The sequence below is a fragment of the Lathyrus oleraceus genome, chromosome 4 (genome assembly GCF_024323335.1).
Source record: "Lathyrus oleraceus cultivar Zhongwan6 chromosome 4, CAAS_Psat_ZW6_1.0, whole genome shotgun sequence".
NCBI lineage: Eukaryota > Viridiplantae > Streptophyta > Magnoliopsida > Fabales > Fabaceae > Lathyrus > Lathyrus oleraceus.
This window is the reverse complement of record NC_066582.1, coordinates 383,831,021-383,852,737: the sequence shown is the minus strand read 5'-3', so window position 1 is coordinate 383,852,737 and position 21,717 is coordinate 383,831,021. Positions and strand designations below refer to the sequence as shown.

The window sequence follows — 21,717 nt, the reverse complement described above, 5'->3', positions numbered from 1 at the left end:
GAAATAGACAAGACATTTAATGGATTTGGTACTCAACTGAAGTAATGAGATAATAACTATGACCTGAAAGGTTAATACGATATTTCCCAAATATTAACTAAATACTTATAGTTGAGCGTTGCTACAAAATGATTGAGTGATCATATAGACCTGCATTGAGGAATGTATAAGTCCACTGCCGTGCGGTATGGGACGTACGAGGTTGATCAGTCGCCTACAATCCCGACGGGGATTATTATTTATGCATGCTAGGCAAGACGAGGGTCTTGGCCTGAATCCTCGGGGACGATCGACTTATAACACCTGGACTCCATGTGAAGTTAGGTGGCGTAGCTCTTGGTAATTGGGAGTACGTTGGTGGCATGTGGTCTTGTGATATCTGATCTTGGTAAATGGGATAGGTATCCTTGACAGCGTTTAGTGGCCTGAGTCAGCATATAGTTCAAGGATGCATTAAAATAAATACTTATAGAGTATAGGTAAATATGGGATAAAGATGCGCTTGTTCGAATAATTGTGGTTGTCATGTATATATATTACTATTTTACATCCTATTCCCACTTTTAAACTTGTACGTAAATCTTAGCCCTGTATTCTTTTTGTCTTGCATCTTTGGATTGATCTATGACGATCAGGCGACGAGCTAGACCCTTTAGGAGGGAAGGCTATGGAGTGACAGATTACGATAATGTCAAGGCTGAAGGTTGCTAGCGTTTTGTCAAACGCTTATCACATCGTTACTAGTACGTAATATTATATACAGTCAGTATAAGTGTCAGTCATGTTGGACTTAGGGGGTCCTTCTGTTAAGCTTTCTTTTGATTTTCTTCATGTACTTTTATTTTAAGTTTTATCTACGTGGCAAGGCCACTAGTCTTAACGGTATCAAACTTTATGTAAAACATATTTGAAGCATATATATGTGAAGTAGTATATTTTAATTAATTCAGTCTTGTTATTTAAAAATTTTAAATTTTCTGTATTTTATTTTAGAATTTCACTAATGGGACATAGGCTGTCTCATTTAATGGTATCAGAGCTGGTCGATTCAGCTCGGACCGTAAGTGTCTAGAGTTACACTGACTGTATCAAGTTGGATTCCAAACAGGATGATAACTTTTCTTTTGTGCGTTGAGTCTTCCTTTTGATAGTCTTCTAATATATTGATCTAGGAAGCATCTTTAACACACTTAACTTATTCTTCTTTCTTTTTCCCCCAACGGTCACAAACCCAACGGTAACGTAACGGACACTTCACAAAATTCACTATATAAATACTTCACACCTATTCATTATTTTCATATCAATTTCAAAGTACTTATCCATACCTTACAAATGGCTAAATGTTTTCTTTTATTCATCACTCTTCTTGTCATTATCTTGTTTCTTATTGGTATTATCAAGCATGAAGAATTAGGTAAAGATTTCGTAGCAATAATGATAATTATAGTGCTACCATTACTAGTCTTAGCTTGGTTTATTAATAGAGGTTTTTAAATGAAACATGGTCATGGTTTTTGTAATCGTTGTTATTGAATAAATTGATATGCTTTTGTTTATACACTAAATATTGATTATCTTTGCCAAAATTCTAGATATAACCATAACTAACGTTAAGCATTAATTCAACATATTAAACATAACATTGCATGTGAGAGAATTGACAAAATCCTTATCAATGAATCATTCAGTGGGATATAAATATACATAATTATTATGTTCTTTATGTCTTGTGGATGATTGAACCTAATAACTTATCCTTTTCAGGAAGTTATGGTTCAGAACGCCAGAAACGTGAGGCGTGGTAGGAGTGCTGGTAGAGGTGCTAGTAGAGGTGTAGGTAGGAATGTGAGTGGTGAAGCTACTCCCGAAGGAGTAGCTAACATCCCCATAGGACGAGAAGATCATTCCCAAACTGGAACGAACTCTCAAGCTGACACTCGAGATGTTCGTGAACTTGCTGCGGCTGTGTTAGTTCAAACACAACAAAATGCTCAAATCCTGCAAATCACCCGTGATCATCAACTTTTTCAGCAACAACAAAGAGAAACTGTGCATGAAGATACGGGATTGAACTCGTTTCTGAAAGGTAAACCACCACAGTTTGGTGGTGACTTTAATCCGGAGGGTGCTGAGAAATGGTTGCAAGAGATAGAGAAGATATTCTCTTTCACTCACTATAGAGAGAATAGAAGAGTCGGATATGCAACATTCATGCTGACAGGCGACGCTGAAGCCTGGTGGAGAGGAAAACATAGATTATTGGAAGAGGAAGGAAGAGAGATCAATTGGATCTTATTCAAAGAAGAATTTTTGGGGAAGTATTTTCCAAAGCTATGTAGGAAAGAGAAGGAGAGAGAATTCCAGAACCTGCGTCAAGGTATGATGACGGTGGGAGAGTATACTAGGAAGTTTGAATCCTTGCTAAAGTATTCTGAATTTTACCGCTTGCATCCAAGGGAAGAATGGATGTGTGAAAAGTATCAAGATGGATTGAAATATGATATCCAGAGGGCGGTTCTACCTCTGCATATTATGCGCTTTGGTGAGCTGATAGAAAGATGTTTGGAGTTGGAAGGAATTGACAATAGGAAGAATCAATATGGATCAGGAGTACCAACCCGAAACAACAATCACAAGGGCCATTTTAACCGAGGCCATGGAGGAAGGACCCAACAAGGGGGTAGGCCATATCAAAGGCCTACACCATATCATAACCAGGATTCTAGGAGGTTAATGTTCAAGTGTTACAGCTGTGGAGGGGCACATCTTAACAAAGATTGTCCAAATAGAAACATTGGAGCTTGTTTTCGTTGTGGTCAGAAGGGCCATTTTCTCAAAGATTGTCCCCAAGGACAAAACCAACCAACAAGCCAGAAGAGCGTCCTAATAAACAATAACAATGTAGGGAGAGCAAGGAACGGAGGCCCAAATGTTGGTCAAGGACCTCAAAATCAGAACAAGCCAACCACAGGAAGAGTATTTGCAATTAGAGGAGCTGAGATCTCAAAGTCAGATGGGTTAATCCAAGGTATGTGTCTAATCGGAGATAAGTTGGTATCAGTATTATACGATTCAGGAGCTACACATTCATTTATATCTACATCTTGTGCGGAAATTTTGGGATTTGAAATTGTTGATCTCAATAATAAGTTGACCATTACAACTCCTTCGGGGGAAAGAATGGTAACTTGTTCAGTCTGTGCAGACTGCCCTATAATTTTAGAAAATAGAAGATTCTTAGTAGATCTTATAGTACTCCCGCTAAAAGACCTAGATGTCATCTTAGGAATGGATTGGTTATCAGCCAACGATGTAAACTTGGGGTGCAAGAAGAAAATGTTAACGTTTGGAGAAGATAGTGGAGAAATCATAAAGGTGGAAACTCTCACCCAAGAATTTATGATGTTATTCTCTATGTCAGAAGGAGAAACCCCTAGTGTTGAAAACCTTCCAGTGGTATGTGAATTCCCGGAAGTTTTTCCAGAAGAGGTTCCAGGTTTACCACCGGTTAGGGAAGTGGAGTTTTCTATAGACTTGGTTCCAGGCACTGGACCAATTTCTATATCTCCTTATCGAATGTCACCCTCAGAGATGGCTGAGTTAAAGAAACAGTTAGACGAGATGTTAGAGAAGGAATTTATTCGACCGAGTGTATCGCCATGGGGAGCTCCAGTCTTGTTTGTTAAGAAGAAGGATGGTTCTTCTAGACTTTGTGTAGATTACAGACAACTTAATAAAGCTACTGTAAAAAACAAGTATCCTTTGCCTAGAATCGATGACTTGATGGACCATTTAAAGGGAGCATCGATATTCTCGAAGATTGACTTGAAGTCTGGATATCATCAGATTAGGGTGAAGGAGGATGATATTCCAAAAACAGCTTTCAGATCCCGTTATGGACACTATGAGTACTTAGTGATGCCATTTGGTTTGACTAATGCTCCAGCAGTATTCATGGATTACATGAATAGGATCTTTAGGTCGTACTTAGATCATTTTGTTGTAGTTTTCATTGATGACATTTTGATTTATTCCAAGAATGAGGTAGAGCATGAAGAACATTTGAGAATTGTGCTACAAATATTAAAGGACCGCCAATTGTACGCGAAATTCTCGAAATGTGAATTTTGGTTGAAGGAGGTACAATTTCTTGGTCATGTTATCAGTAAAGAAGGTATTGCAGTGGACCCGAGTAAAGTCGAAGCAGTAACAATGGGTTTATCCATCCAAACACAAAATTGTAAATAACTTGTATATTCTTCTCTCATCTCCCCAATCATGTTTGCACAAATAAATTTTCACAAAAGTACCAACCTTACAACAAGTGTGAAAAGGGCTCCCTAGGAGTACCTTGGATGTTTTGGGTGCTTAAAACCTTCCCATTGCATAACCAACCCCCTTACCCCGATCTCTGACATTTTTACTAGTTTTTTATTCGATAAAAATATTAGGTTTTTGTTTGCTTTCTAACCATTCCTTTGGATAAATAGAAGTGCGGTGGCGACTCAACTTGTATGGTTTACTTTTGATTTAGTCCATAAATCTAAAGGTAACGAATACCTCGCTACAATTATCTTTGTATTATATTTTGTTTCATTCTTGTGTTATGTGGTGCTTGGTGGATGTTGTTTGCATATTGTTACTTATTTCACTCTTTTTGTTAATGACAAAGGGGAATAAGAGTTTGTTATTGTGTTATTTCTTTGTTTTCTGTTTCTCTCTAACAAAATGCAGATTTCAAAAGACTCCTTAAATCATAAATTAAGGGGGAGCATTTGCTAGAGAAACATGCTTGGATCGAACTTTCATTTTTTTGGGTTGTCATCATCAAAAAGGGGGAGATTGTGAAGACATGACTTCTTAAATATTTTGATGATGACAAACTTCTCTACAAGTCTAAGATTGATTAACAAAAGGGATTGTTCAAGATTCAAGCTCATGAAGGAAGTTTTCAACTAAATGATCAAGTCTCGATGAAACTCATGAAGATTCGTATTTCAAATGAATAGTTATAACACTTGACCTCTAGATGATTATACAAGTGTTCAAAACATGTCTCATTCATGCCATAATCATTGGAAGTAATTTTATGCATCAAAGAAATCATAACACTTCATTTTTTAAGCTATTTTTCAAATCTGGGATGAAGTAATCGATTATCCATTTTAAGGTAATCGGTTACTCTGTGAAAAATTCAAATATTTTTGCACGTTGGAGGCAAGTAACCGATTACCACTGAACCAGAGGCAAAAATCAGTGCATCTCTTCATGGAAACTTTTCTATTTTCTTTACCATGAAGTATGGAATTCTTTGGGTAATTGCATCCATTTGAGGAGGTGTTTAGACAACATATATACATCATTTTTTCAGATTTCAAATTCACCTCCTTGCAAAAATTTCAAATCAATTACTCATATTCTTTCAAACATTTTTTAAGTGTTCTTTCAAATTTTCTTAAGAGTGAAACCTTGCATAAACCTTCTTTTTAAGCATCACATTTTCATTCCATACAAAGAACACTTGTATAATTATTGTGAGAATTAAGTGTTACAAAGAAGAAGATCAATTGATAAATTGATATACTTCAAATTTTCAACTATTTCATCTTATACAAAAATTCAGAATTGTATCTCTTGATTACAACTTATTTTTAGGATTGTTAAGAATAAGTTTGTAAGGTTTTATCCTTGTTATCCGGTGTGTGGATGCAAGAGGTCCTTTTGTGAGAATTTGAGTCTCGATTGGACTTTAAACATTGTAAATCCAAGAGGATTGTTCTTGGTGTGTTAGAATTAGATAGAAAGGCCTTAAGGTGTCTTGTCTAGGAATCTAACATTATAGTGAAAGGCCTTAAGGGGAGTGGAGTACTCTCGATCTGTGAGGGGAACCACTATACATCGTGGTGTTCTTTACTTTCCGCACTTTACCGCTTTTCATCACATAAGCATCTCAAGAAAGTAAAAATCAATAAACCGTAAAAAATCTGGAAAATTGTCTAAGTGCCTCATTCACCCCCCCTCTAAGGCACTCCTTAAACTTACAGAACATATCAAGGATTAACTCTCTGGGGAAAATAGGGATTACAACTACCCTTTTACTAGGTAGAATACCAAAATGAGAATATCCTTCGTCGGTTAAGATGAACATATCAAGGATAGACTCACAGCAGGGGAAGAAAATATCCGTCATCGGTTAGGATGAACATATCAAGGATAGACTTTCTGGGGAGCAAAAGGAAATAGATTTCTTTTACCTGGTATTGGGAAAAAATAATATACTCACAAATTGAGAAGAATATTACCAGTTACTGGCTAACAGACTCTCAGGAGACCCAAAAGTATCTATCTAGGCAAGATCTAGAAAGAAAAGGTCATTCAAAGACTCAACCCAATGAGGATATAACTTAGGGGGGAGTGGTTCCATCCAGATAATAAACTTGGTAGGAAGCTGAAATAATAATCATCCACGAGGAAATGACTCAGTGGGGAAGGAGAAAGGTTAAATTATTTCTTCTTAAGGGGTTGACACTCTACAATTGAAAGAGGACATACACACCGAATATGCGCTGGGGGGAATAATACCACCATATCAGAGGATAATGAATCACAAAGTGTAATAATGTAATAATGAAATCTATGAATATATATGTATACGTATATGTATATATGATGATTATGCTGACAAAACGATTACAAAGGACACAAACATCACCGATCTATATCATCAATGCAACACTCGACCAATCTCAACAGGATGGAATCAACTGGAGAAAGAGAGGTAAAGGATGAATGCGAATTATCCATCCCAAAGGCTCAACCCTGGATGGGGAAAAGGAAAAGATCTACCGAGGATCTACACCATCAACTCTGTGGGGAATTTTCGGTTAACACCATATCAAATGGGGGACAACCTGGCAGAGGACCAGAAATATTGCTCTAGAATTAGTGTCGAATGAAATTTGTTGGATACTTGAGGGGAAACAAAATCTTATGCTGGATCTATGCAAACCGCTGAGAAAATGCACCATCAAAACAAAGGAGGCAATTACAAACTCAGCTGGGGGAACCAACAAAACTCGGCTGGAGATGCTGAAATGTTGCGGGAGAGGAAACAAAGATCACACCAGCTGCTTGGGGAAAACCAACAATGCTTTGCATTTCAGGGCTCACCTGTTCTCAGACCGTTGTTGACATTCCTTAAATGAAATCGATTGCTCAAAAGTAACTACTTTTATTATTTAAGAAAACATGATTTTGATTTAAAAATTCAATTTCAAAATGATCATAATTTTTTTTAATTCTATTTAGCTGAAATAAACAAGAGTAGAAACAATTGGATAAAAGCTCAACTTTATTTAATAGAATGGTAGTCTGTAAATGACAAGACTCCATAGATTTTTTACAAAAGTTGAAAAATGGTAATTTACATGGAAAATGGCTACATTGAATACAATGATCACTAATCCTTCTACCAACTTCAATATCCACTGTGCTCTTAGCTTCGGTTGAAGATGAATTTAGCACCAAACATTATGCTCAAGAATGTCTTCAAGATTGAAGATCAGCAGGATGCAGTTACTTGCCATAAACCCTAATTTTTGCATAAATTTCTCCAAGGCGGGGTACTCAGTTTATCGGGATAATTTTCTATTTTATGTCTCTAACTTTTTCCCGGATCTCCCTTTCGGGTTTTCAATCCACCGAGATGCTCATTTTTGCCTAAGCCACCCTTTCGGGTTTTCAACTTAGCGAGTTATTCTTTTATTTTTAGGCGAAGTATTTCTTGACTGCATCGGCGTTCACAAGACGTGTGAACTCTTCACCATCCATAGTTGTAAGAATGAAAGCACCGCCTGAAAATGATCTCTTAACAACATTTGGGCCTTCATAATGAGGAGTCCATTTTCCCCTAGAATCTGGTTTGAAGGCTAAAATCTTCTTGAGCACAGAGTCACCTTCTCTAAACACACGAGGTCTGACCTTCTTATCAAATGTTTTCTTCATTCTCTACCGATATAACTAACCATAACACATGGCAGTTAACATCTTCTCTTCAATCAAATTCAGCTGGTCATACCTGGTATGACACCATTCAGCTTCAGTCAACTCTTCTTCCATCAACACACATAATGATGGGATCTCAACCTTTATCGGGAGCACAGGTTCCATGCCATAAACAAGTGAGAAATTGGTTTCCCTTGTTGAAGTGCAGATGGATATACGATACCCGTGCAAAGCAAATGGGAGCATCTCATGCCAATCTTTGTAGGTTACAACCATCTTCTGAATGATCTTCTTAATATTCTTGTTTGCAGCTTCAACAACCCCATTCATCTTGGGTCTCTAAGGAGAAGAATTATGATGTGCAATCTTGAAGTCTTTGCAAAGAGCTTCGACCATATTATTGTTCAAGTTCGATCCATTATCAGTAATGATCTTACTCGGCACACCATACCAGCATATAATCTGATTCTTGATAAACCTTACAAAAACTTGCTTGGTTACATCCGCATACGATTCCACTTTAACCCACTTTGTGAAGTAATCAATAGCCACCAAAATGAAATAATGTCTGTTTGAAGCTTTGGGCTCAATCATGCAAATCATATCAATTCCCCACATGGAAAAGGGCCATGGGGAGGAAATGACATTTAATAGTGTTGGTGGAACATGAATTTTATCTGCATAAATTTGACAGTTGTGGCATTTCTTCACAAACTTGCAACAATAAGATTCCATTGTCAGCCAATAGTAAATTGCTCTCAACATCTTCTTATCCATAGCATGTCCATTGGAATGAGTACCAAAGGAACCTTCATGGAATTCAGTCATCAACAAGTCTGCTTCGTGTCTATCCACGCATCTAAGCAAAACCATACCGAAATTTCTCTTGTACAGTACATCTCCATTAAGGTAGAAGTTGTCGGCTAATCTCCTCAAAGTCTTCTTATCTTTCAAAGATGCCCCAGGCGAGTTAATTTGACTTTGGAGAAAACATTTAATATCAAAATACCACGGTTTTTCATCTTTGGTCTCTTCAACAGCAAACACATGAACTGGCCTATCAAGACGCATCACAGCCAAATTGGGGACTTCATTCCAAAATTTCACCATAATCATAGAAGCCAACGTTGCAAGAGCATCTGCCATCCGGTTTTCATCTCGAGGGATATGATGAAATTCAACCTTTGTAAAGAAATTTGAAACCCGCCTTGTAAAATATCTATATGGTATCAAACCGGGTTGATTTGTATCCCATTCACCTTTGATCTGATTCACCACCAAAGCTGAATCTCCATAGATGTCAAGATATTTGATTATGAAATCAATGGCCTCTTCAAGCCCCATAATGCAAGCTTCATACTCAGCCATATTATTTGTACACTTGAAAGTCAATCTAGCTGTAAACAGAAAATGAGTGCCTTGAGGAGTAATAATTACTTCCCCAATGCCACTACCATGTTGATTAACAGCTCCATCAAATACCATTCCCCCAATAAGAACTAGGTTATAGACCTTCTTCAAGCAATGGCTCATCACAATCTTTCATCTTCAGGTACAAGATCTCTTCGTCAGGAAAATCATACTGCACTGACTGGTTATCTTCAATTGTTTGGTGAGCCAAATGGTCAGCCAATACACTACCTTTAATAGCCTTTTGAGATCGGTATTCAGTATCATACTCTGATAACAACATATGCCAATGGGCAATTCTCCCAGTTAAAGCAGGCTTCTAAAAATATACTTGATTGGATCCATTTTGGATATTAACCACGTAGTATGATTAGACATATATTGACGCAGACGCTTAGCAGCCTAAGCCAATGCACAACAAGTCTTCTCAAGCATAGAGTACTGTAGCGGGGTATTCGTTACCATTAGAGTTATTGATTAAATCCAAGGTAAACCATACAAGTCGAGTCGCCACCGCACTTCTATTTATCCAAAGGAATGGTTAGAAAGTGAACAAAAACCTAAAAGTTTTATCGAATCAAAAATTAGTAAAAATGTCAGAGATCGGGGTAAGGGGGTTGGTTATGCAATGGGAAGGTTTTAAGCACCCAAAACATCCTAGGTACTCCTAGGGAGCCCTTTTCATATTTGTTGTAAGGTTGGTATTTTGTGAAAATTTGTTTGTGCAAACATGATTGAAGAGATGAGAGAAGAATGTACAAATTATTTACATTTTGTGTTTGGATGTATAAACCCATTGCCTACGTACCATCTTAAAAAAGATTAGGATCAAAACCTCGTAGTTCGGGGTAAGAATCTCAAAATGAGTTGGTGGATTAATTGGGTCCAAAAGCCTTAAGGTCTTTTGTTATCCAAGGGAGAAAACTCAACCTAAAACCACAAGGAAGACTCATTTTCCATCACTAAGGATATAGGTGAGTATCACATCTACCTCAAGGATAACTCAAACCTAATAGCTAAAGGTTATGAAAAGTTTTGACTAAGGAAGTGGCCATTGAAACCACAAAAGTATTTGAATGAGTTATATTTACCAATGAAAAGTATTTGCAAAATATGGTCAAAGTTGACTTAGGATTCAATTCAAAATAAGTGTTATGAAAAGAAAGTTTGAAAATCAAAAGCATAAGGCTTAGGTTTCTAATGTTGGAAAACAAATGTTAAATGTTTGCACAAAAGTTTTGGCTTGGGTTAGAGTGGAGGGAAGAAGAAGAATGGCTAAAGTCCTAATCATACAAGAGATGAGGGATAAGAAACAAGACCACAAATGGAGTTCCTCTCTTGAGATCATATTGATGATCCAAGTAGCTCACATCCTTTGGAATGTGCAAGCAAAATAATTGTAAGCTCAAGGAATCAACATAATCAAACAAGCTCTTAGAAGATCCCCAATGTCTCTTGTATCTTTCACTTCGGATGAACATGGCAATGATTCTTCAATTTGATCTCTCATGGGACCCCCTAGCACAAAAGCACACAACATCAAAACGTTCTATGAAGTAAATCAAGAATGGACAAGAGTGAGTTTAGAGGTTTGGTCCTTCTAATCCATCTTCAACATTAAGGTCCTTTTACTCCAATTTTGCATAGGGAATGTCCTAGAAACTAAGTCCATTTTGTCCATTTCTTTGCATTTGGTTCACAACAAACAAAACAAAACACAAGCACAATAATATATACACAATTATGTACTCAAGTGAGCAAAAGGGAAATTGCATTAACATAAACATGTGCTCAAATGAGCAAAAGGAAAAATCAAATGAATAATATGTACAAGAATAGTAAATCGCATAAATGTAAAGTGCAAGAATTAAATGTTAATGGTTAATGGTTAGTGTTAATAGTTAGTGTGCCATAAGGCAAATTTAGCGCTATGTTAAGCAATCGTAATTGGACTTATGTAGAAGTCACAACTATCTGAGGCCGGTCAATAATAATGTAGGCAACAACACAAGTTAGAGGTCTTGATTAGTGAATCAAACTCCATCAACTTGCCATGCCAAAAAGAAGATGAGAAATGATCTTGTATTGATTTAGGTTCTTTGCATGATTTAGGAAGCAATATATCCTTAATGCAAAGCCATTCACTTGATCCATGATCAAGATGAATTAGATTTGAATCAAGGAAGATTAAACCTCCATGTATCAATGCTAACCACCAATTTTTAACTCATTGATAAAAAAGAAAAAGAAAAAGAAGAAGAAGAAGATGAAGAATTAAAGTGCATTAATGGAAATGGTATGCATTAATCAACAAGCATTGACCAAAGATAGAGAAGATCAAGGTCAAACAATAGAAAACAGAAGCAAAATGAGAATTAGAAGTCAAGAAACAAATAAAATATTTTTGGCATTTTTAATATTTAAAATAAAACTTGAATTAAAATAATAAAGGAAGGTTAAACTTCTAACTCACTTCAAATCAACTTTAAAAAGTCCAAGTGAATTATCCCAAGTTCAACAAGGTCAAACAAAGTTTGACAAAAAATTTCAGCATTTTTAGAAGTCAGAAACTATTTTAAATCAATTAAAAATGCATAAAAATAACCTAATTAAACTAAAATCTCAAATAAATCTCAAATCAATTAATAAATTGATGAGAATATTTTTCATAGATCTATCATCATTCAAAGAGGTTGGAAAATATTTTTGTATTTTTTGGATATCAAAAACTATTTTAAATGAATTAAAAATAACCAGAAAGGAGAAAATTACTAAAAAATATCAAATGATAAAATAAAAAATATTAAAAATCATTTTTAGAAATTAGAAATTAAAAGGAGAAGAATGAAATTGGTCCCATAATTTTTGGACCAATAATGAGAGAGATATGGATTTTAGAAATAAAATGGAATTAAAAGAAATAAAAGAAAATGAAATCAGAAATTAGAAAATAGGAAAAAGCGTGAGCCATTGGATCTGAGCTCATTAATTGAGTTGGCAAATCATGAAGCCTAAACACGCGCGCCTACCATGTTCCTTAGTCAATGCATCACATGTGGCATTATTGTAAGTCATAACAAGGCACGACTGAGTTTCAATCTGGAAAATGAAATGGAAGGCTCTGGTTGAATATGGAGAACAGACGGTGGCCAGCGCCACCGTCTTCTCCGGCCAACTTCTGGCCAAACCAAAATTTACAGAAATTAAAATAGTAACCAAATGGCACGATCCAGGCATCATTCGAAAGCTGGGGTGATGTACATTCAATTCCATTCTAGATCTCTAGATTGAGAGAAATCAGAAGTGGAAATTCTGTGGTGTTCATGTGAACTTCATGATTTTAAAAAATTGAGCTGGCAAATCATGTTGCCTTTATGCAGAGGACTTCAGATCACACAAGAACAAAGCAAATAGAGCAATATACAAGCTGGTTCGAAGCAAATAACAGTTGAAGTAAACCTTTGAATTGCAAGGATTTGAGTCAAGATCTTTGGATTCTTTTGCAATCAGTAGGCACTATGGATCAAGAAGAGAAGTTTTAGGAACTTTGAGATCTGAAGATTGATCAATGAAATCAAAATTCAGATCTGAAAAATTGGAAGAGAAATGAAATAGTTCCTTTAGTGATGGCTAGGATTTCAATTCAGCAGCAATTGGGGCGCCTTCAGGTTGCTAAAATGAAAGGCCAAGGCATTGTATTTATAGCTGAAGCAATGCTGAATGCATGAATCAAAACTTGCATGAATGGAAAAGGCCTCCATGCATGGGCCTGTACAGGCGCATGGAGGGCCCAATTCCAACTGGAAATGAAAGCTTATGCATGATGTAAGTAGAATGGACGTGCATGATGGATTGTATGAGTTCATGCATGGCAATTGAAATGATTTTCCAAAAATGCACTATTACATTCAAGTCTTCGAAAATGCCATGTCCAAAATTGAAATGCAACCTTATGAGTAATGGTTGGAAAGCTTATTGCATAAGGAACAAATGTTATGTTTATCAAAACTCCATTTGGGCCTTGGAAATTAGTGAAAATTGAACTTGAAGTTTAGGGTGCAAAACATGCATATGTGAAATTTTCAAAATTGGCCAAAGTTCAAGCCTTTCTGTCTCAATGATGCAAGCTCCAAATGACAAAATCTTCAACATGAAAGTTGTATATCTTTTCAAGGCAATCCATTTGGACTTAAATTTTGCATCATTTGGATTTTGATGAAGAAGTTATGGGCACTTGAATTTGGACTTTTTCACATTTCAATGCATTTGGTCCAAAGTGACCTATAATGTCTTGCATTATCACATGTATTTCTTTTAAGATTTTGAAATTGGTCTCAACATAACATTTGAAGTAGACACTTTAAGCTTTCCAATGAATTTGATCTCACCTCAAAATCATGAAAAATGAATGAGTTATGTCCTTGGGAAGTTGACCTAAAATTAGGGTTTCAGTCAAAATGACCTATAATGTTTTGGAATGGATGATGACCTTCCAAGCTTCAAATCAATTTTTGATGAACATGAAATTTGTTCATATAGTCCTTAAGAACATATTTTCTCTTGGGGTCATCTATATTTGACAAACACATAAAAAGTTATGTCTCAGTGTACTTCAAAATAGTTAGATGATTTGACTGATCAACTTCTCAAGTCCAAACCTCATATCTTGATGAATTGATGATTGAGGACACTCAATTAAGTTCAAATATGCATGAAATGATGAATTAAAGAACTTCCCTTGCTTGCATTTGACCAAAGGTTGAGGTTGCTTCATGAGCAAGGCACAATTGATGAATAAATGAATTAGGGTTTCCTTGGGAAACAAGCCTCAAACTCTTTGATTTGCTTTGATCAAAATGATGAATTGAGATACTTGGGGGCATATTTGATGGATGAGAGCTTTGGGAACCATTGCCATGTTTTCTTTCATCTTCTCTTGGCCACATCAGTGCACATAGGGTCTCCTAGAAGCTTTTAGACCTTGTGACTGCTCAAGCTACAAACAAGAGATGTTAGTGACATATTTTTGTGCTTTTGGTTAGTGAATAAAATGATAAAAGCAATGATATACAATTCAAGCATGCTTGATGATCTCAAACCAACTCACAAGAGGTCCCACCCAAAGGTAAGAAGCCAAGATGCTTATGATCCTTGAGGCAATGTAAATGCAATGATATCATGCCATGAGGGATCTTAGGGTCAAAATTAGGGTCTTACAAGTACTGAGTCTCACAGTCGGTAATTTCTTACTTAGGTAGTAAATAGGATATTATTTCTTTCCAGTTTCGTCTTGCTGACCTAGAAAACAACCCACACTTTCTTCAAGCATAGTCAAATACATGATCAATGGTCTTCCTTCAACAGGCGGCGACAAAATCAGAGGTTTAAGCAAATATTCTTTGATACTGTCAAAAGCTTTCTGGAAATCCTCGGTCCAATCACAAGACTGGTCTTTCCGAAGAAGCTTGAATATAGGTGCACATGTGGCAGGCATGTGCGAAATGAATCTTGAGATATAATTCAAGCGGCCGATAAAATCTCTGACTTTCTTCTCAGTTTTGGGCATAGGCATCTCTTGTATTGCTTTGACCTTGGCAGGATCAACTTCAATACCTTTCTCGCTGACGATAAAGCCTAACAACTTACCAAAATGAACACTAAATGTACACTTACTGGGATTCAAGTGGATTTTGTACATCCTCAAACGTTGGAATAGCTTCAACAAATGCTCAACATGCTCTTCTTCATCACTTGATTTAGCAATCATATCATCAACATAGACTTCGATCTCTTTATGCATCATATCATGAAAAAGAGTAGTCATAACTCTCTGGTATGTTGCACCAGCATTCTTTAAACCGAAAGGCATCACTCTATAACAGAATGTTCCCCAAGGTGTAATGAATGTGATCTTCTCCACATCTTCGAGTTCCATCTTAATCTGATTATATTCGGAAAATTCGTCTATAAACGAAAAGACTTTGAATTTAGATGTATTGTCTACCAACATATCAATGTGTGGCATAGGGAAATCATCTTTCGAACTAGCCTTGTTCAAATCTCTATAATCGACACACATACAGACTTTTCCATCCTTCTTCAGAACAGGCACAATATTGGCCACCCACTACGGATATTCAGCAGTAACAAGGAAACCAATATCAATCTGCTTTTGCACTTCTTCTTTGATCTTTACTGCCATATCAGGATGAGTTCTTCTCAACTTCTGGTTTACTGGTGGGCATTCTGGCTTCAGTGGCAATCTATGCTCCACAATCTCAGAATCCAAACCAGGCATATCTTGATAGGACCAAGCAAACACATCTGAATACTCTCGAAGAAGATCAATCAACCCCTTCTTAACCTTTGGACACAGTTGAGACCCAATCTTGACTTCCTTCACATGATCTCTGGAACCCAAGTTGACTAACTCAATCTGCTCTTCGAATGGATGAATGAATTTTTCCTCATGCTCAAGTAGACGAGACAATTCATCAGACACTTCTTCATCACTTTCTTCCTCAGCCTCAAACACAGGGAATTCAAAGTTTGGAGAAGGAGTAGGATCATTGTATTCAATGGGTTTAGAAACCAACCTGCATAATGATTTGATATTTTAATTTTAGAGAAGTGAATTATGACCAAATATTATGCAGATGGACAATTATTTATTCAATCATGTTTTATGTGATTACTATTTTTAGAAAAGCAAAAAGTAAAAATAAAACATCATAGATGTGGATGAATAGAATTGAATTTTATTGATGATTAATTTGAAATATGCCCAACAATGTTGACTTCTCCCTTAGGCATTGGAGAAGGATTTTTATAAAATGATAAAAACAAATTACTTAGAGCAATGGACAATAACAGGAACATCAACAATGATCCAATTGTTTCAAGCCTTTCCATGCGTCATAAAATTTGCACAGTCTTCATCTTTATTACCCTCGATCACAAAAGCTGAGTCTTGTTCATTACCATGGATGAACCCTCCGCTACGGAAACTAGGTTGGATATCTTCAGCTTTGGCATAAGACGACCCTTTTTGAAATCCCAGTCTGACTCTATTCTTGTTCTCGGCGACCTCTACCATATGGCCCCACTGATCTGAACTGCCATCTTCAATAATCTTCTGAGCATCTTTGAAAGAGGATAGAGGTGCCCCAGTCTTCTTCACTTCAGCAATAGATAGAGCTTGGAATGAAGTTCCAACCTCATCCTTAGCTTCCACATACGAAAAAGACAACAGGTGACTTACCAACAACGCTTTCTCTCCACCCACAATGACAAGCTTGCCATTCTTCACAAGTTTTAACTTCTGGTGCAAAGTGGATGTCACAGCTCCAGCCTCATGTATCCATGGCCTTCCCAACAAGCAGCTATAGGCCAGGTGGATATCCATTACTTGAAAAGTAATCTGAAAATCAATCGGACCTATCTTCACAAGAGTGTCCACTTCTCCTATAACAATCTTGCGAGAACCATCAAAAGCTTTGACAATGACGCCACTGTACCTCATAGGAGCACCTTGATACGTTTACCTTGACAGAGTTGACTTGGGGAGTACATTTAACGAAGAACCGGTATCAACCAACACATTTGACAATGCATCTTCCTTGCAATTCATTGATATATTCAGCGTGAGGTTGTGATTTCTTCCTTCCTCGGGAAGTTCTTCATCACAAAAATTCAAGTTGTTGCAGGAAGTGATGTTAGCCACGATGTAGTCAAATTGATCCACAGTTACATCATGGTCTATGTAGGCTTTCTCCAACACTCTTTGCAGTGCTTCCCTGCGTACTTCAGAATTCATAAATAGAGACAACACTGAAATCTTTGACGGAGTTTGGAGTAGCTGCTCCACCATATTAAACTCGCTCTTCTTAATCAATCTCAATGCCTCATTATCATCATTGGGCTTCAAATTGCTGGATTCACCAGACTGACACTTTGGAGCACTAACCGGATTCATTGTGGGTACATTAACCTTCTTTCCAACAGACACATCTTCTATCACTTCTTTTGGATAGACGGGTCCAAAAACACCACTACTACGGGTCACCTTCGCTATATCAGCAATGTTCACAACAAAATTGGTTGTAGGCAACGGAACCTCTTGACCATTTTTCAACATGGTAGCATTATACTGGTACGAACAGCTCTATCGGATGCATACGAAACGAGGCCCGCTAACTGTATCACTAACGACGATACCGATTTGTTGACGTTGTTACTACTACTGCTGTCAAAGTGAATCACTACCCGCTCCGGGGTCTTAAACACTGGAACAATAACATTCACATCATTTATATCCCTCGACTGTTTAATCTGGATTACATTCTCATCCATCAACTTTTAGATATCTCTCTTGACGATTGAACACCCACGGGGGTTTATACTGCAAATCACACAACCATCATGGTCATGCTCACAATCATTTATGGTACACAGGATCTTATGCATTTCTACCAAGGACCGACGGATACGTCGCACATCGAACATTCGGAAATTTCCTGGACAAGATCTACCATATTAACATATGAATTACCATGAGCAGGCAATGGGTTAGCTTTCACATTTGGCGCACGGTCCTCAAAGGACATCATCCCACTTTTCACTAGCTTCTAGAGCTCATACTTCAAAGGGTAGCAGTTTTTAATATCATGGTTGGGAGCTCCTTGACGAAAGGCACAACGGAGCTCTGGCTTATACCACCATGAAAGTGGTTCTGGAATTTGTGGCGGATTTCTTGGTTGGAGGAGGTTCTTGAGAACCAGAGATGGGTATAGTTCAACATATGACATAAGAATAGGGTCAAAAGAGACCTTCTTCCTCACGAAGCTTTGTTGTTGTTGATTATTGTTGGTGTTGTTGTTGTAGTTGTTTGTTCTTTGTTGCGGCTGTTGCTGACGTTGTTGTTGAACTAGTGTTGATTAATTGTTTGAAAATACTGGAATAACGGATGAAACTTGATGATGATGTTGACGTGGTTGCAGATTTCTTTTTACATGAGGTCTCCTTCTGCCTCCCTATAGATACTGCATTGGTTTCACATTCCTTCTTCCTGGAGAAACTTCTCCCTACTTCTTGCTTGATGATACCTCTTCCTTAGACAAACGTCCCTCACGGATACCTTCCTCTAACCTCATCCCCATGTTTACCATTTCGGTAAAATCATTGGGGGCACTAGCAATCATGCGTTCGTAATAAAACAAACTCAGGGTCTTAAGGAAAATGTTGGTCATGTCTTTTTCTTCCAACAAAGGATTAATCTGAGTAGCAAGCTCTGTCCACCTCTGGGCATGCTCTTTAAATGTCTATTTGTCTTTCTGAGACATAGACCTCAGCTGGTATCTATCGGGCTCCATGTCCATGTTGTACTTGTACTGCTTCACAGAGGCTTCACCCAAATCATTGAACATGCGGATACTTGAACTATCCAACCCCATGTACCACCTTAGAACGGCACCAGTCAGACTGTCTTGGAAATAGTGAATCAGTAACTGATCATTATCAATTTATGTTGACATTTTCCTGGAATACATGACAAGATGTCTAAGTGGAGAAGTATTTCCATTATAGTTTTCAAAGTCAGGGACTTTGAAATTCATCGGGATCTTGACATTCGGCACTAAGCAAAGTTTAACAGCACTCTTACCGAACATATTGTTTCCTCTCAGAGTCTTCAAATCCTTTCACAACTCAAGGAACTGATCTTTCATCTCATCCATCTTTTCATAAACATTCGTACCCTCAGACGGCTCGGAATGGTAGATGGTATCGTCAACACGAGGAAGGGTGTGAACAACTAGAGGTGGAACAGACATGATCGGGCTAGATGCCGGTATAGAAGCAAAGGTAGGCGCAAACCCTTCAGGCACAAAGTTTGGTGGCATTCCCCACGGGAACCCGACAGGCATAGCTGGAGCAAACTGAGTGGCAGGCACAGTTGAGGTAGAAACCTCTGAAATGATAGTCCTCTGAGGAGGAGGAGTTGCAGTCGTTAGAGAAGACTGATTTTGAGCACCTAACACAGACTCCATCATGGCAGTCAAACGAGAAATCCCATCCTTCAACTCTCGGTTCTCTTGTTCCAAATGTTCCATGATTCTCGGTTGAGTGGCACGAGTGTTGTATCGGTGAGTCAGCTTGGCTGAAGCACAGAAGAGTAACCGATAAGACCTTTGGAAGAAGAAAACCTGTTATACAAATCATGCATGAAATTCAATGTTTTGATTATTTTTATTTTCAAGGAACATACTATTTTATTTGCAAATATATAATAACAATGACAATTTGATTGACCATAAAAATCTCTTTTATTCATATAATTTAGAAGGATTACACTTAGTACAATTTCAGAAACCAAAATACAAATACAAGAGAAAAGGAAACTAATCATGCTAAGGTACCCTAACAACAGTGTTAGATGATCTGGCTGCAGGCGTGTACTTCCTTCGGATGCGTCGAATCTCGGACTTAAAAGAAGTCTTCATATGAGCCTTCTCGAGGACAAGCTGATCAACAATCTTCTTCCAAGCATCGGAAGGCTGAGGCATACTAGAGGATGATGGACCCTCTGGATCTCTCTGTCTCTTCATACTCGGTCTTCAAGAAGTTCAGTAAGTGCATCCTTGTCCTTTGACTCAAGCTGTAACTCCTCATGCTTTCGGCTCAAAGCATGGAACCGATATTCCCACATATCCTTCTCTTGCTTCATCTTGGAAAAGTGAAGTAATGGTAGAGAGGGTCATAGAACTGAACCGACACACTCAAGATTCCTTCTACTACATCAACAGACAATACAGATAGAAGCTTCCCATGATGTTGCTTGAAGTCCAAGGGATCTAATACAAAATATGATAGCTTCCTTAGCTCTTTCAGACCGGGACATCGGAAACTGTACTTCTTAGTGTTCCTTCATCCATAATCCATGGTCTGAAAATATTTGCAAATAAAACCTCAGTTCCTTAAAGTTATTTTTCGTGTGACGAATGTCATGATGCGCATGAATGCATGAACGCAACAATCAAAAATAAGGGATCACACACAAGGCAAACAATCAAAGGTCAAGGGATGAATCGAGTCATTGTCAAGATCAATCATCCATTTGGTGGATTACGGTTTTCACCTTATCAACACCCAAGTTCCATTGATATTGACAAGACTTGATTGGATCAACCAAGAATCAAGGGTTTGTTGTGAGTCACGAGCATGGAGTCGGGTTAAGAACCATCCCAAAGGAGTGTACTAAGGATAAAAAAAACCTGTAGATCATGTTCTAAAAAGTTCCCAGAGTCTTAATTCCATCTATCGGATATTACAGGTTAGGATGACTGACTCATCAACCCATAATATTCTCAAGAGAAACTCGTCTGAGTGTAGTATCACATAACAACTGTTATCAAGTCTAAACTTGAACAGTCTCCGCACTACGTCCTAAATAGGCCAAGTTGGGTTAAATGTTCTATGGTCCTCAGCTTCTCGGACCCCAAATCAGAGAAAGTAATTCCTAACCACAAATAACTTGTGTGACATCAATAGCTCCAAAAGGGTCTCCACTGAGTAGATGGGTCTCAAGCCAACTTGTTAAGGACTATTCCGCACAAGTCGAACATGACTATACCATCCTCCTATCTTAATTACATTCAAGTCCGGGTTAGAACTTATCTCACCACTCAGAGAACACCAAGCACAACAAGTAGATTGTATCACACAAAACAAATATACAAACATCAAATAGACAATTATATACACACAAAAAGTAAGCTAAACCCACTGAGTACTACTCCCCAGCAGAGTCGCCACTTAATTCCTGTAGCGGTAAATTCATGACCGTTAAGCTATGGATAAACTTAACATCAATAAAACCAGAGTCGCCACCGCGCTTTTATTGTTTCCAAAGGAAAAGGGAAAAGTATGAACAAAACCCAAATATAAGAAGTTTTCAAATCAAAACTAATAAATTGCCAGAGATTACAAGTAAGGGGGTTGGTTACACAGAGGGAATGTGTTAGCACCCAAAGCGTCCTAGGTACTCCTAGGGAGCCCTTTTTTATGTGTATATGTGTTTTTGGTATAAAAGATGTTTGCAATAAATAGAGTGTGTGGATGAGAAAAGAATTCATTAATTATATTTTTGCGTTTGACAAGCCCTTCAGACTTGTGCCTACGTACCAACATAAAAATGAGGGATCAAAACCTCGTGGTTCGTGGTATCAATTTCAAAATGAGTGGATTGATTTTAATTATAATTTTAAATTTAAAAGAGGCACAAAGGGACTAAAAGGGTTTGAA

General features: G+C 37.5%; 1 protein-coding gene across 1 annotated transcript; it reads left to right on the top strand.

The window, feature by feature from the left end:
• Nucleotides 1-1,335: 1,335 nt before the first annotated feature.
• On the top strand, nt 1,336-4,763 carry LOC127137642 (uncharacterized). The gene is made up of 4 exons (XM_051064084.1): nt 1,336-1,489; nt 1,596-1,612; nt 1,768-4,177; nt 4,738-4,763. The coding sequence occupies exons 1-4, from the start codon at nt 1,336-1,338 to the stop codon at nt 4,761-4,763; spliced, it is 2,607 nt and encodes an 868-aa protein (XP_050920041.1).
• Nucleotides 4,764-21,717: the final 16,954 nt, after the last annotated feature.